The sequence below is a fragment of the Suillus subaureus genome (assembly GCF_016647635.1).
Source record: "Suillus subaureus strain MN1 chromosome Unknown BJ212scaffold_7, whole genome shotgun sequence".
NCBI lineage: Eukaryota > Fungi > Basidiomycota > Agaricomycetes > Boletales > Suillaceae > Suillus > Suillus subaureus.
The window spans coordinates 946,000-961,839 of NW_024538563.1; the positions used below are offsets into that span (position 1 = coordinate 946,000).

A 15,840-nucleotide genomic window follows, 5' to 3' on the forward strand; every position below is an offset into this window, starting at 1 on the left:
ACTTCAGCTCGATGCACGTGTCTAGTAGGGAATAGCTAGTACCTTGGGTGTATAAGTGATACGACAAGAAATTGGTTTGCAAAGACCGGAGCGTGTGGAGGCGGAGGTGTGCATTGTACAAGCCTAAGGAGAATGATACACAGAGCAGGAACAATTTGCCAATCGGGTATATTCCAACAGCCCGCGTGGGAGATTCCGAATCCCCGTTCTCCACTGCTTTCTTATTCAGAAGTTCTGCATCCAGAACCACGATTGTACTTTCTGACCACCAGATTCAGAATCGCCGCTCTTTCCAGGCCTGGTCAACGGCAGCGGTTCATTGCAAGATTTTCGCCTGTTCACATCGGTTCGAGTTATTCCTCCTTCCTTGTGTTCAAACAGACGATAGTTCAGGAGAAGGCGACAGTCGTCACGCTGCGGGACCCTTGTGCTATCAGCTCGGACACGCTACTTCTGCTTTCCATTCCCCTCGCTTTCCATTCGTTCGGTCCAGATGACTGTTAAGGCCATGGCCTCTAAGGAAAAAACAGCGAGGCATGATGGAATCACCAGTCATCTGGCCTTGTACAATAGCTCTCGCTTTTCTCATGTTTCCTTAGACAGATGATTCTAAAGTATTTCGCGGGCTTATAGAATTTCTGGTCTATCAGTTGTCTAGGCTTGGTAGGTACGTGGGCTGTAGCATATCTAGTAGATACTATCGCTACTGCTCACGTACCTGCTAGGTTAGCAAATAATGACGTGAAGCGATGCATAGTCCTTCGAGTGATCATCTACTAGTTTTAGGGTTGGTGTCGCTAATGGATATATGTATGTATGTATCTCGTTCGGTTCTTTACACTGACTGTTGTATTTAGCAGGATGGACTCTTATTATTGCAAGGTCGCAACCCCCCCGCACAATTTGCAATTACATGGGCGGAAAAAACCACTGCAACGGCGCAACGCCGATAAACGTAAGTATGCATGCAATTTCAGAAGTGGCTGATGCCCATTAATAGTTTGACAGGTACACTTGAGACCTTCTGACTCGAAGCTTTGATTCTCTAATTCTCCACTCCTCGCTCAGCACACCTCATTTCCTTGCGATGCTCAAGGCATACAGTCGAGCCAGGAGTCTGCGCGATTCAGTCCTTTTCCTTCCCAGTGGCCCGGATGGATCAAAATACATCTAAGCGCAATGAGTTATCAGCCATCTGGACTTCACGCTTCGTGGTCGCTTCTTCATCATTTGTGTGCTCAGACAGCGGAAATTTGCATGTATTAAATCAGCTGTCTAGGCAACTTATACTAATTCTCGCTGTATTTCAGTATTGGGTGTCAAGGACTGGATTGGTTGCTAGACATCAGTTTGCCACTTGGTGTGAGTGTGGGCGGGCGGTTCAGTAGTGATACAACAAGAAATGAGCTTGTCCGCATCAACTTCGTCTCCAATATACTGTGAAACACCATAACTTGAATAAATGCTACGATGGATCCTTGACCAAATTTCTCCCTGCAGAATACTCGGCAAACATTTCCCTACACAGTGCTGCTAGTTGGCACACGCACACGCTCCCGAAAGACAATCGAATTCGTGCTAGTTTCCGCATCGAGTTCGGCCACAAGTTTTGCGTGATATTCTCGAACGCTAAGGATGAGGCGTGGTCCCAGCACAAACATCTGCATGAACAATGAAATTTGAAAAAGATTGCCGAGTATCTGAGCTCCCATAGACTGTGAGCCCTACATAAATAATGAGCAGCGGTTACAAGCGGATGCCAGTGACAGGTCGGCGCACCAAGAACTTTGAAGAGAGAGAACCTAGCTGGAGGCATGAGACATAAACAAAGCTAACACGTGCAGAACTTGAGCAGAGAAACATAACCACATTCACGTGACAAGCTCACCTTACAAAATAAGAGCTAGTACGGTAACTGAAGTTCAGCCGCCGTAGCCAACTTCAGATGTCTCGGCTCGCATCGAGCCGAGACGGAGCTTGAACCTTCTTGACCTCTTGCAATGACCTCACTCCAGTGGCATGTGCCTCATAACCTCAATCTGCGGGAGCAGCGCAGGCAAATCATACCAATTATAATCGGAATTATCATTACTATCCACTACCAACTATTTCTCATGTCTCAAGAGTCAAAGCCCAAGAAGGCTCCAAAGGTGATCTGGAATGATGCAGAGACAGATGCCCTTGTCACATACCTCCACACAGAATGTTCAAAAATAGGAGACAGTGGGATTTTCAAACCACAGGTTTACAATGACACTGCAACTGCCATTGCAGCGCACTTGACCCTTGGCCCAATAAAGACTGGAGGCCATTGTAAGACCAAATGGCAATCGGTATGTTATTGATCTATCTATCTAGTAATGGCTACTGATCTTGAGATCCCTAGTTGAAGACCATTTACCACGTTATTGAAAACTACCACCTTCACACATCTGGCACTCACTGGGATAATCAGATTGGAGCTGGTATTGAGGGGAAGGCTGCAAGTGACGTATGGGATGCATATATGGAGAAGAAGGTCAGTTGGTATCACCGTCTACAGCTGTTACTTATGCTTGAGTCACTGTAGGCCAACCATGTCATGTGTCCTTACAGAAACACTGGATGGACCTATTATGCTCAAATGCAAGAGATTATGCCAAGTGGCAGTGGCGCTCAAGGTCATGCTGCCTATTGCCCGTCTAGGGCTGCAGCACCTGCCCTTGTGGACGACTCATCCGACCAGGGTTCTGCAGCTCACATGGATGCCAATGTTGTTGCTGGGCCTGCAGTGGATGCTCACATGGGCGAACTTGAGGCTGAAGAAGAGGTTGGTTGGGGCCATGTGCCACATGATAATGCTGCGATTGCCAGAAGTTCCAAAGTCGCTGCTGCTCCGCTTTCTCTACCTTCTCTCTCTACTAGGACACCAAGCACTGGGAAATGGACCCATTCAGACATGACTGGCACAGACGCACAATCTCTTGCACCTCCTCCATCCACAACATTCACATCAGTATCACAGCAAGAGTCAGAGTTGAAGAAAGCCAAGGTCTCCAGCTGCAGTGGTGTTGCACACATCAAACCTCAACCTGAGGCTAGCACTAGTAAGGTCATCAAACCCACAAATGCATGTTGCAATGATAGGCATGCAAGGTGCCCTCAACTGCCTCACTGATACGTTAGTGATGCAGATGGTTGCCACTGATGAGAGCCAGACAACTGATGAGTGAAAGCTCACCATTCATATCCTGCAGGAACAAGATGCTGACCTATCGCTGGAGGATAAAGTGGCACTGATGAATATATTTGTGAGAAGCAATGGAGTTACTAGCTTTTACATTGAAACCACAGATCCCACTTTGCGACACACTTTCATTCACTCTGTCATCCAGCAATTTGCCAGCATGTAGTTCAAGTCTTTCTGAGCATCATATCACGTACAATAAGCGCAGTTCTCATTTGTAGTCACTACATGTACAGTACTACAATTCGTCGTCATCATCAAGAATGTCATTGTCAATGTCAACTACAGAAAAGTCATCTAAAATGCCTCATTCAGCTAAAATTAACTGGTAATCATCCCACATTTTCTGCGCGATATGGTCCCGTAGTATGTTTGCATCATTGATGACCTCAAGCTGTCCTGCCACTGGCATGTCAGCAGGCTGCCCTTGATATTCTGGGTTGTCATTGTCAAAATCGATGCATCTCTCAGGAAGAAGGCCTTCCTTGAGATCGTGAGTGTGAATGAAGTTGTGGATAGCACATAGCACAGCAGGAATGCGTGCTTGAACCTCCATCTTGTACTCAGGCAACAAGAGGAGGATATGAAAGCGCCGTTTTAGTATGCTGAATATTCTTTCAATAACATTCCGTGTGGAGGCGTGGTGAAGGTTATATAGTTCCTGTTTATTGGCAGGTCTATTGACCATTAGAATCAAAAACACTACAAAGAAAAATAAAAATGCACCTTATGCTGGCACGGCCCCATTCTGCAAGATGATATCAGACACTGTGGTAAGGGATGAGGAGCTCCTTGCAGGATGGGAACCCAGCATCACCAAGGAGATACTTTTGATGGGGAATGTCTAAGTCATCTGAATGAGCCTCCTCCCATAGACATGCATCCATCACCGAACCCTCCCAGCCAGTCTCTGCATGAATAAACTTGAGGTCCCAGTCACAGGCAAACAGACAATTTTGAGATACAAAGCCCTTTTGATTGTGGTAGAATGTACGATCACATGAAGGGGGGGATGCATGAATATGGCTGCCATCTATGGCACCAATAGCACCTTTGAAGTAGGGCCAGAACTTTGGGTCATTGCGAATCTTGTTGGGGATGACACTGCCATCCAGAAAGTGTACATGTGTTGAATAAAATGGAGGGGATGCGAAAATGAACAATATTTTGCGAAAGTACCTGATACAATGTCAAGGCTGACTGTTATTGATAGATCCAAGACTTACTTTGAAATTGTATCGCTGGATCTTTGGAACCACTCTCCAATGTGTCTGATTGTCAGACCAGTGACACAAGTATATAGAAAAATGGCCAATTGTTCTTCCAGTGAGACATAGTGAGAGTTACCATGACTGAGACCACAAAGCTCCTCAATCAGCTTCTTGAAGACATGTGTATGTATGCCGAGTTCACAGTGGATGCACTGAGGATGGCCAACGATCAATTCCATCAGCCATTCTTCACCCTTGAGTGCTGATGTGTGATATGGTTCAGGGTCTTTTGGTAATCCGGTTTGTATAAATGATTCAGTTGTAGCGATAATGATACTGATCATGAGGATCACATATCGAGTGAGTCGCTCACAGACCACTGATGCAGCGGATTTTGCCCGATCCAATGGTAGAATGAATCGACTGAGTAACGGGTCAGAAATCAATGGTCTATTGAACGAATGGTCGAGGGGTAATGGAACCATGTTGCGATACACAGTGAGCTCATCACAATCAGTCAACGATGCCGACTGGCACATTGAAACTCAGTCACCGGCTTGCGCCGAGCAAACACATCTGAAGTTGGCTACGGCGGCTGAACTTCAGTTACCGTACTAGCTCTTAAGCACGTGAGATTTTATCAGCACTGTGAAACAGTCCCTAATGGTCGATCCTGTCGATGAGCCGAATTGTCGCAGGTCACGGAAGTGTTTCGCAGCAACCCAGACTGAAAGACACAGTACGAGGACCTCCCAAACAGTATCGAGCATCCAAAACATTGAAAACAGAAACTGGTCTTCCCCCTCGTATATATAATCGCATATAAATGTGCCAGAGAGTATCAGCTCCTCTGGTGGCTGTCCAATGAACCGTGTTCTTCAAGTCAGTAAGTAAAGCTTACCCGCTGTGGTGTGCTTGAGTGCTATTGCCACGATTATTCCGCAGGCGATGTTAACAGCCAGGAAGATAATAACAAGGAAGATAAGCATCATTATCGATCTCTGATACATGGCATGTAACCGAGCAATCATGATGACTTGCATCATGTTTCAGTCGAGTCAATATCACTGAGGTATCGCAGCTCACCGCCTAGCATGGCGGTTATGACTACATTTGTCCCATTTATTGCACGGTTCACAATATTGCCTGAAATGCCCAATTAGTGATCACCCTCGCACTAGGATCAAACACTCCGACTCACACCTATTGAGTTGGTGTTTTGAGCCACATTCAATGTTCAGAATCTCACTTACCCCTATATGAGTGTATTCGTTGGATGGGAATGATATGGTTGCGGAATACTCACTGCATCTGTCAGCGAAACCGATGGCATATTTGCTGTGTGCTACCAGTCAGATGAATCGAACACAGTACACATGAGACACACAAAGCATTGGCACTGATTGTCAGGGATGGGCTATTAGTGCAGCACCAACTTGTTGGCTTCAAAAACATACACAGAATGTGGTATTCCAATATAGCGTATCTAGAACATTTTGGAGTCAGTACAACTTGCCAACCACGCTATCTAAGTATAACATGAGATACGGACAACCAGGTACAGCACGGTCATGAAAGACCAGGGTTGCGTCTGTGGCAAATTCATTGTATTCCCCTGTTTTTCTTCTGATGTGGAACTCTATCACTCACCCAGATCAGTTCAATCTATGACACCATTCTTAGCCAGTTGGCTGCTCCGGCGATAATGTCGACCTACCTCTTGTCCAAGAGTTAGTACTAGAAGTATTATAAGAATATCAGCGGTTTTCGAACACTGCCCTGCTCACCTCAATCGTATACCACTACGATGACAGCGGTAACTGCGAAACTGTAGGTCAATGTTAGATCGAAACATCGTGATGCGACGAACCTGTCCAATAGCTGTTAAACAAATCCGAAGTCAGTATCGGCCAGAAATTGGGATTATTTGAGACTACAGTCATATTCGAAGGATAGGTGTGAGCGAGTGGGGGATGTTGGATGTATAACGATCTAGCGTTCGCGGTAGATATACCACCGTCCAGTGCTTTTATCGCCGAAATCGGCATGATGATGATGCATATTTGTTCCTGCCTCAATATCCTTGATCGGTTGAAGTAGGCCGTAAAAAGTGGAAGCCTTCAATTGAATCAAAGTAGACTCTGATATGATACACTTTTGGCCTTGCTGGCCGAGCCTGAGGCCTGAGGTGTATCAGCTCCACTGGTGACTCTTAACAAGATCCAATTCTGTGATATGACACCAGATAAATCAAACACATAGTGGGCCGAGGCGGAACAAAAACCTTACTATCCGTTGCCTCGTAGAGTCGTACGCCTCAATCATTGGGCTATGGTATCAAAAATGATAAGCAAAGATATGGTAACCATAGAAGGAATCCGATACGAGGCATACTATATCAAACGCATCATACACTTGATGCAATGGTGATGCATCGCACTGCCAGATACATCCTAATTCACAATCCGTGATTGATACTAGAAAAGTCGGATTAAACAGAAAAGGTTGAAAGGCAACAAACAGATGAAACATCTATTCCTAAAACAGTTTACCTCAAAGCACACGGATCCATACACAACCTGAGCATAACCAAGTCCGCCACTATCCTCCTCCAAAGTTTGTCAGGCTGTGATAATTAATGGTATGTATAACAAAGCAGGGTACGGGTATGTTCTAGCCCACGACCGCCGCGGCATCTACGGGGGAAAATTGCCAAACTCCCAGCTATAACATTCCTGCAGGTTCCAAGAATGTTAGCAGAGCGCCATAGGGAAACAATTATGACCACTCACCACACAATCTTCTTCAGCTGCAGCGGGTGGAACCGACCGACCGACATCTTCGCTGGGCTGCCAGGGCTTCCCCAGTATTTCTTCTATAACATTGACGATCCCATGTTTGCGTATGTCTACAGACCAAGAAAGGTTTGACACAGTGTCGTAGACAATGGATTTGCCTTGATGACACCTAGGCCACCTCAGATACATGAGCAACACGAATGCCAGAAGACATACCTAGTTTCCATTGCGAACCCGCCTAAAGCACAAGAAGATAGAATTCCATTGCAGGTTCCCATCGCAATGGGATCTGCAGTGTGATATACATGCGTGACATGATGAGTTGACGGCTAAGACTAATCCATTACTACTGGGATGATAAGCACATTGAAACTACACACCGGCGACGGCAGATGCAGCCGCTTTGCAGCAAGTTGCTCCCCTGGTGACTCAAAGGCAACAACAGGGGTACCAAACGTGATCCCAAGAAGGGAAGCCACCGCACCACCTTCTCTCCCGGGTGAGCAAGCACATCGCCAGCTTCAACAAAAGATACTCACCTAGCGAGTGCCCTATGATCCAGATATCCGACGTCGGGTACATATATGTTAAGTTATTATACAAGTTCTGATTTAAATGAGTAAGGGAGTCACACGTCAATGATGAGCCTACCGTTCCAATGGGGTAAAATAAACTATCTTCTACCAGAGCCTGCTCCAGGCAATCTTGGTCGCATTTCCACCCTCCACGATAGCACCCACACACGGTTGTCCAGCTCCAATCAATTCTGGCACAACAACAACTAAACAGTAGATTATCGTTCAATTTATCCTTCTTGGCAGTTGGACCTGCGCTTCCCCATACGGCTGCGGAAGTGCCTTTGATAGATAGAATGACAATGGAGTTGTCGGGCGTCGCAAACACATAACCTCGGAACCCATCAGCATCTGGTTCCCATCCAAATGGATGACGCTTTGAAAGGCTCCTCAGCGATAATGTGCATGTAGAGTTTAAGGAAACCTACGAACAGTGGACCAGTTCTCTCCAAGTTCGTACCACTGGCTATCGTCAGGGGTTATATATGCATTGTTTGTCATTTTTGCGAGTTCTAACAGTGTTTCGCGTTTCTCGACATTCGGTCCCAATATTTCGGTTTCATACCAGGGCAAATTCGCACTTTGTGCGTGCCGCATGGAACGTATCCTCGCATCGTGGTAGGCGCTAAAACTTGATGGACGATATGAGGTCATATACTGTGCATCTATCGAATAGGATGATTCATTGCCGTAGACAAGGCTCACGGTCGATGGCACGTCGGAGAACACCACACGTGCATCATGTGAGACAGCATGTTCGTGTCGCAGCTCAAATCGCAGGGATTTCTGAAAATGAGGACTTTGCGGCCGCTGGCCACGGTCAAGGAAAAAATCGAGGAGGACGAGGAGGGCCGTCAAGGCTGTTGGGAGCATCGGACATCACAGCGAGCCATAAACGTTGCAGAAAAGCATAAGTCGCAGTGCTGACTCATCAAGAGATTCCCCGCCTTAACTTAGTTGTGATGAAATCAAGATCGTTTCTTAAGACTGACTATGAGTAAGAATACACAAGTGAAAATGCAAAAAGGACATCAAAATGAAATGGGAACTCTAAATTTGATCCAAGATGTATTAGACATGAGTACTGTCGCCGCCCACAGGGCACACATTACATTAGACGCCACATTATGATATCAAGGCACAACCAAACAGACATCGTGCTCAACGCTTAAGCAGGTACACTGGCAATGTCCAATGACTCCATCGCAAGGCCAAGAGGATCGGTGGCAGCATGTGCCGCTTGAGCGACGGCATTTTCAAGATTTGCTGATGAACCAAAGAGAACTTCTGGGCTGGTGCACGTCGCGACTGCGCGACGCATGTGCGTCGTTAAGAAGGACAGGCCCACCTGGTAGGCGGCTGTGATCATCGATTAGCTGGCAAACTTGGGGATAGAAGGAAACGCACAGTTCATCCAACCAAAGCCCTCACGAGGAACCATCTTAAAATCTAAACCTTGGTTGCCGTACTCAGCATCCACCAAGTGTGAAAGCTTCACTGCGTCAAACTGGCGAACATTCATATCAGTAGCATACAAGAGTCACCGCTAGTATCACATACCTTCTCAGGTACAACTCCATTAAAGTCAACAAACGCTGTGGTCATCCTACAGTAATCAAATCAACCTCGATATAAAGCATAGGAAGTAGGTCACGCACATGTAAAGGAACCTGTACGACAATCGCTGAGCATCTTCCAGGTAACCGTAGCGCTCTAGCCCGACCCAAGTCATGATTTGGTGAGGAGGCCATGCATAACTGAAAATGATTAAATTTGCTGTATACACAATAAAAAGAGACATCAACGCACGGGTAATCCCACTGTCGGTTAGGCCTGTCCAAGGAAATCTTACCCCTAGACTCTTCAGTCCCAGAAACGAGACCCCCGAGTACTTCAAACTTCTTTAACGACTGCGAACTACGCGAAGTTAGATATGTTTACGAAGGAAGACAACTGGACTTACACGAGTTTCCAGCACTGCTCCTCGCTCGCGCAACCAGCCCAGAGCGCCCAGAACGCAGTAACACTTTCATACAGGCTCTGCTTCTCTAGAACCGTATCGTAGTCAAAGTACAGCTTCTTGTTTTCATTCCAGAGGTACTTGTCAATCATCTCACTCCTGTGATCGGCTCTCTCAAACCACTCATCGCTATTCTGCGACCGACTAGTTGAGCGTTCGCGATAGGGGTTGCGGTATGCCTCAACAGATGGTGGGAAGGGTGCCAAGTCGAATTCTTCCTCGAGCTCGAGTTCATCATCGAACACCTCCCGGATGGCCGTGCCGATGTCGACTTCATACTTGTACAGCAGCGCCTGTAGATCGATCGTCCCAAGGTTTGCACATCGCTTCTCAAACCTGTACGTCGTATCATGACCCGACTCACGCACAGCTCTGTCATGCAAGAAGTACTCGTCCAGCGCAGGCTCCTTGAGAACTCCGTTGTTGTACTTCTCGCTAAACTCGAGTACCGAGATGCCATGCTTCTCAGCATAAGGCTCAAGGATATGCGTGAAGTGTGTCGCCTCAGTCTCAGGAGGAATTCCAAGACCGTCGGGGCGGTACCTGGACAATCCCGTCTTGGGGTCAATGCGGGGCTCCGCGACCCAGATGGTATGGTACTCTTTAATAGCGGCTTGGATTGCACGTTTCAGCCATTGTCGATTAGACTCCACGTCTGAGCGATCTAGCTGATTGTAGATTTGCAGCGCCATGTCCGTCAAGAACGGAGGCTGCGTCCTACACAAATAGTAGCTCCGGCTTCCGTTCAAAATCTTGCCATAATGCTTGATTTCAAATATGAAGTGGTCAACCATGCCTTTCGCCATGGTCACTTGACCATCCACAAGGAGGCCTAGAGAGATGAAGTAGGAATCCCAATTGTAGAGCTGACATTGAATGATGTTGGTTAGTGAGAACAATTGAGTGGATTGAACAAGGCACCTCATTAAAGCGAGCGCCAGGAACGATGAAGGGAATCCCTTTAAGGGTCCGACCACCCTTGCCGTCATCAACCTCATTCATAGCGAGTGCCAAAAGACCTGGTTTGGAGTTCAAACTTTTGACGAATATGGCATCATCAGGCTTTGGAGGTAGGACCTGTACATCAAGGTTCATGTGCGGTTTCTCGCGCGCCACTTTTCTGTAGTATTCAGCCATTGCAGGTTCGCCGTGAGGGACGTAGATCCGAGGTTGGACTCGGCCCGTACGGTTCTTAGGGTCGGCAGTGATGATCTCGAGGCCATCGCCATCAATGCGGCGAGTGAGCGAGTGCCAGAATGAGTTTTTGATCATGCGAGAGAGACGATCGACTGGATTCTCTGAGAGACGAGCCTCGTCGAGGACGATACGTTTGCGTCCATGATCTCGGGCTAGGGCAAGCTCCTGCAACAGGTTGGACAACATGTAGGTTCCCTGGATCGTAGTTATACTGAGGGTGGTACTATATCATGAACATGGATACTGACTCGGACATCAAAAGTCTTGAAGCCATTGCTCGTGGCCGTACCGAGGGCCATCATCTTCGGGCCCGCATCAGTGATACTAATTTGGAAATCACCATCTGTGTCCTCCTGCTCAAGGACAACACGAATGGTCTCTTCGACATCGATGAGGAAGCGACGGGGGCCGGTGACGCTCTTCTCGTCATGCGACATGCGCCGAGCCCTCATGTGCGTATCCTCCTCGAAGAGCGGAGTACGCTTCGGAATATACCCATGAATATGTGACTATAGACGTGGCATAAGAAATTGGCAAGATGCTAGCCAAACAGGGCATCTTACATGACTGTAGGTTCTCGAACGAGTGAATGCCTCGCCGCCGCCATAGTATGTAGCAGCATCTACGTGGACTGTTCCATGGCCATCATCGACGAAGGTGACACCGGCTGGGTGATTGAGAGTGGGAGCCATGGTGACGGTTAGAAAGAAAGGAGCGAACCGAGCAGAGAAGAAGTGAAGAACGGCGAACTTGCTGTACTAGTTGTGGGGTACCTAAGCCTCTTGAAGCGAAAGACAGAGTTGTGGCGGAGGGGGTTTAGCCGAATTTATGCTTGGATTGAATTACACCACGTTGCCGAAAATAATCGTGGAAATTATTGTCCTCCGAAGTTCAGACGTCGGACGACCACACAGAACAGTCCTTGCGAGAGGTCGATCACAGTCTACGACGAGCAATTGCAGTCACCAGGCTCTCTTCAACCTAGCTATAATGTTTATGGATGGTCAGTCAGCTTCTATCGCCTCAAACCTGACGATCCCAACAGCAGGGGACTATCAATATCCAGTGCGGGCCCCCTTTATACTTGACATGCGAGTCAGGGACTTCTCTCACCTTCATCCCGGCTGAGCGAGCGAGCCGGATCCTAGATAAGCCTTACAGATCTGTCTTCCTAAGTTCGGTCTCCCTTTCTCTTTCAGGCTTCTGGTATCGGTTACGGTCTAGATGGGCTATTTCGTGAGTCACACTATTCGCATAGTTTTTCACGCCAAAAGTGACCCTCAAAATAGAGGTTCACCACGAATAGACCGTTCCTAACTGATAATATCATATCTCAATGTCGTTTCCTAATTTTCCATAATTTGACATAGTCCATTCATCCACCTTAGTTCACGAACCGACACCGTCACTACGTTATCAGGGGCGACTTTCCAGTATTTAATTGCTCCTGCCTTCCGAGATTCGGATTGTTTACCGTCACACTAACACCCACGAATGAGGGAACCAGCTGTTGGCTAAGACTACCTTTCCCAGATTTTCAACATGGGCAAGCTCCGTGCCACCGATCTTCGGAGCATTCACAATATCAGACAATTGTGAGTAATCCATCTCCTCATGATAGGATACTTGAATTTGTGATCGAGAGCTTTGGTACACTGGTCTCAAGACTCACTAGTACTCAAGACTCAGGTAACGGAAGCGCGTATTTTGGTGTCAAGACCTTGCCTGCATGGTACCTCCGTGACTCTCGAAAATGTTCATCCCATGTAAGTTTATTATTCCCGCACATTCTCGCCAGAAACGGAAGGAACTATCGTGCATCGCAATATTAATAGGAAGGTGCCTGAACCTGCAGCGCCCATGTCATGTCGTAGCTTATGAGGTAAGACATTATACTATGTGTCCTAACATGGGCGTCAGCAGGGCACTTCTTGTGCGTCCCTGACCTTTTCACTTTGAAGATTTGTACCTTATCGGCACGCCTGGCGCAATTATGCTCAACTTGCCCTTGCAATTATCGAACAGCCAGCCTATCATAAGTCTCGCATGACTTGGAGGCGCGAAAATATTTTGCCGAATCCACAGTAAATGGTCTGGGTTTCCCTGCTTCGCGGAAGTAATAGGTATTGGCACACACCGAAGCTGTGTAAGATTTCGGGACGGGTCCATTTGCGGGCTCTACTGGTATGTCGTTGCTACGTTTCAGCTGACGATCTGACAGAACATTCGCAAGCGACCAGTCAAGATTTCGATATCTTGTCCCACCACACTTCGCTGTGTGAAGGGTGTGGCGTGTTAATAATGGTCTAGCGTTCGACGGTCCGGATAAGGCGCTGTCTGATCCTTCTGTGGACACGGCATTGCATTTCAGATACAGGTTGTTATCCGGTTTGCTTATGGGAGACCAACCAGCGCTTTGCATCTCATCAAGGTTGCTATGTAGATATAGAACATTGCACCGCACTGCACCCAAGCAGTACTGAGCTTGGAGTGCTGGATCATATTAGACCATCAAGACTGATGCGCAGCTGGGCCATATAATACATATCTGCAATAGACCCAGTCAGTCGTCCGCCCTCATGGTCCTGTTATTTGACCAAGCTGATGTCAGTATCGGCATCACACTGCAGCAAACCGACGTGAGTAATGATGAGAATCAGTAGCATGGCATTCAACAAACTGACTGTTTACGTGCGATATATAGTATGCTTTCAGTGCGTGCCACCAACGGTTGTATGCAGCAGCGTTCGTGCTGAACTTTCGTCTTAGTCGCTATATCATGTCTTTGGGTAGGTACCAACTCAGGTGGCGGCCTGTCAATCGACCAAGGAAGTTGATTATTTCGCTATTAGGTATATGACTTTGCTCTCACCCTCGATAAAGATGTAGGTTTTCGTCCAGCCAACGTCATAACAGCGCTCAGAACCTGACAAGTGACATACAAAGGCCGCGTTCATACTGTACGCTCCATGGGGAATACCCAAACTGACCTATCTTACCTGCCGATACTTACCATTTGCATTGGTCGTCACCGATATGTTTCGTATGTCCGAAAACATGACACTTGAAGCAAGTGGAATCTCACCTGTTTTCAGGAATTTTACAGCTTGGACTTTCCCTTAAGGTACATTGTTGTCCGTGCATGTCACTTTGAAAGCTCAATTCAAAATCGCAGTCCTGCACAACATTGTTTGCACTTAACTCATGTGAGTTGATCTCCTTGTGAATCGAATACCAATACTTCTGGAACTGTCGCCCCTACCAGATATCAGAGGAATCGTATTGTTTTGTGCAGAATGTTTGTATCCTTCACTATCCATTATTTCCATGGCTGACCTTGGTTCCAACATCCTGCAGCACTCTTTATGCGGAGAATTTGGGCGGTAACGGGTCGCAGATGGCTGATAACGTGTTGCAATGCTGTGGTAAGTCGGTCTTTCGGAAGTGAAATGTTTTGTAAATAGCCGAATGTATAGCTCTTCTTGGTCCCATTGGTGGTGACAGTTACATTATCCGACTCTTCTTCCTCAAGTGAGTCTCCTGCTGGTTGATTTGGTGGTTCACAACGATGTGGTTTAGTCATGCAGTCACCTCTTCCAAAAGTTGCAAGTTGCTACGACAGCAAGCAGAGTCGCATTATCATCGTAGCCTACGTTTTGCTCGTCATCGCAGAAATAGGTAAGTTTCACGGTATTTTTATGTTATTGCGTTAAATTTTTCATAGAAATCCTCAGTTTCATATTGTACCACTCGTGGAATTTTTATAGAGAACATGGAAACGATGCGCCTCTTGTACGGGTCCTTGTCAAACATAACGTGTTTTATTTTGCCTGTGGGCTTCGTGAGTCAAAACATCGTTCTTCACACATTGACACTAACATTTATGGTGGATCAGTATCTTCCACCACGGTTGTGGTCGTCGTGCTTACTCTTCCCGTGCGTGTTCATAATATTACGAATCCAACGTCTAATTCAAGATCTGATCGCAGGCGTCATACGGAGATGTAACATCAATGTAAGGGCTGTTTCTTGAACAGACCATATTGACTGACTGTCTCGTAGTTTACAGGTCGCGATACACGGAATACTAGCGACACGCATGCACCGCGAGCTGTACAACACAGCCCACCACACTGAAGAAACTTCCACCGGGAACTTGTCCCTTCCTCTTGTTTTTGCGCCAGCTTCGTTAGAGATGCAACCTGTCTAATGGTAGAGGTCCGTCTTTTCTTGAGTATCCTAGAGAATACTTGATCAATGATTTTTAGATAGAGAAATCGTATCTTCTCGGTTGGTAAGAGTAGATACTGCGAGTAATAATCTTTCCCACAACACACGAGCTCACTAAGCTGTTTGCATTAAACAAAAAACTACCCACTTTGCAAGTAATCTATCAGAACGTACAATCCATGGAGAATAATTCGGGCAAATTCGAAGAACGCAGCTTCATCAACGCAACCTCAAATAAAAGCGAAATGAAGATGAGGAAGCATACAATTGGCTTTGTATGACATTTTGAATGGTGACCTTCAACAAACAAAACCAGTATTAGCCTCTGAGCAGCACATATGGTCACACCGCTGGGTCGAACTGCTGGGTAGCCATTGATGCATCTGTTAAGCCCAGAAGTAGGCTCCAGACAACAAGGATACATCTATCTGATATCTGCTTTCGTCTGGATTCACTATTCACTGGGGCGGTGTTGAGAGCAAAAATTGAACGCTGGAAGGAGGCGAAGGAGGGAAGGAATCAATTACCTAGGATAGTGCACCATAAGGAGCTCGGATCCCTAGAAGCACTGTAGATGAATTAA

General features: G+C 46.7%; 4 protein-coding genes across 4 annotated transcripts; 2 read left to right on the plus strand and 2 right to left on the minus strand.

Moving 5' to 3' along the window:
* Nucleotides 1-2,114: 2,114 nt before the first annotated feature.
* BJ212DRAFT_1265841 (uncharacterized protein) lies at nt 2,115-2,641 on the plus strand (the record flags this gene model as incomplete). The annotated part of the gene is made up of 3 exons (XM_041330520.1): nt 2,115-2,333; nt 2,387-2,518; nt 2,570-2,641. Coding segments are annotated over 3 exons (423 nt in total), but the record flags the coding sequence as incomplete, so codon positions are not given.
* A 4,189-nt stretch (nt 2,642-6,830) lies between these two features.
* BJ212DRAFT_1337315 (alpha/beta-hydrolase) lies at nt 6,831-8,750 on the minus strand. The gene is made up of 7 exons (XM_041334969.1): nt 8,243-8,750; nt 7,887-8,186; nt 7,775-7,841; nt 7,616-7,722; nt 7,452-7,564; nt 7,230-7,404; nt 6,831-7,172 (listed from the first exon to the last, which is right to left on the minus strand). The coding sequence occupies exons 1-7, from the start codon at nt 8,681-8,683 to the stop codon at nt 7,134-7,136; spliced, it is 1,242 nt and encodes a 413-aa protein (XP_041196149.1). The 5' UTR covers nt 8,684-8,750; the 3' UTR covers nt 6,831-7,133.
* A 17-nt stretch (nt 8,751-8,767) lies between these two features.
* On the minus strand, nt 8,768-11,895 carry BJ212DRAFT_1337318 (glycoside hydrolase family 37 protein). The gene is made up of 9 exons (XM_041334970.1): nt 11,591-11,895; nt 11,276-11,536; nt 10,752-11,222; nt 9,774-10,696; nt 9,620-9,727; nt 9,469-9,567; nt 9,371-9,416; nt 9,218-9,317; nt 8,768-9,169 (listed from the first exon to the last, which is right to left on the minus strand). The coding sequence occupies exons 1-9, from the start codon at nt 11,717-11,719 to the stop codon at nt 8,979-8,981; spliced, it is 2,328 nt and encodes a 775-aa protein (XP_041196150.1). The 5' UTR covers nt 11,720-11,895; the 3' UTR covers nt 8,768-8,978.
* Nucleotides 11,896-13,606: 1,711 nt separating this feature from the next.
* On the plus strand, nt 13,607-15,237 carry BJ212DRAFT_1478179 (uncharacterized protein; the record flags this gene model as incomplete). The annotated part of the gene is made up of 15 exons (XM_041339669.1): nt 13,607-13,666; nt 13,732-13,741; nt 13,797-13,816; nt 13,880-13,912; nt 13,974-14,070; nt 14,123-14,151; nt 14,203-14,233; nt 14,293-14,325; nt 14,385-14,452; nt 14,504-14,558; nt 14,607-14,705; nt 14,752-14,868; nt 14,923-14,963; nt 15,017-15,042; nt 15,090-15,237. The coding sequence occupies 15 exons, from the start codon at nt 13,607-13,609 to the stop codon at nt 15,235-15,237; spliced, it is 867 nt and encodes a 288-aa protein (XP_041196151.1).
* Nucleotides 15,238-15,840: the final 603 nt, after the last annotated feature.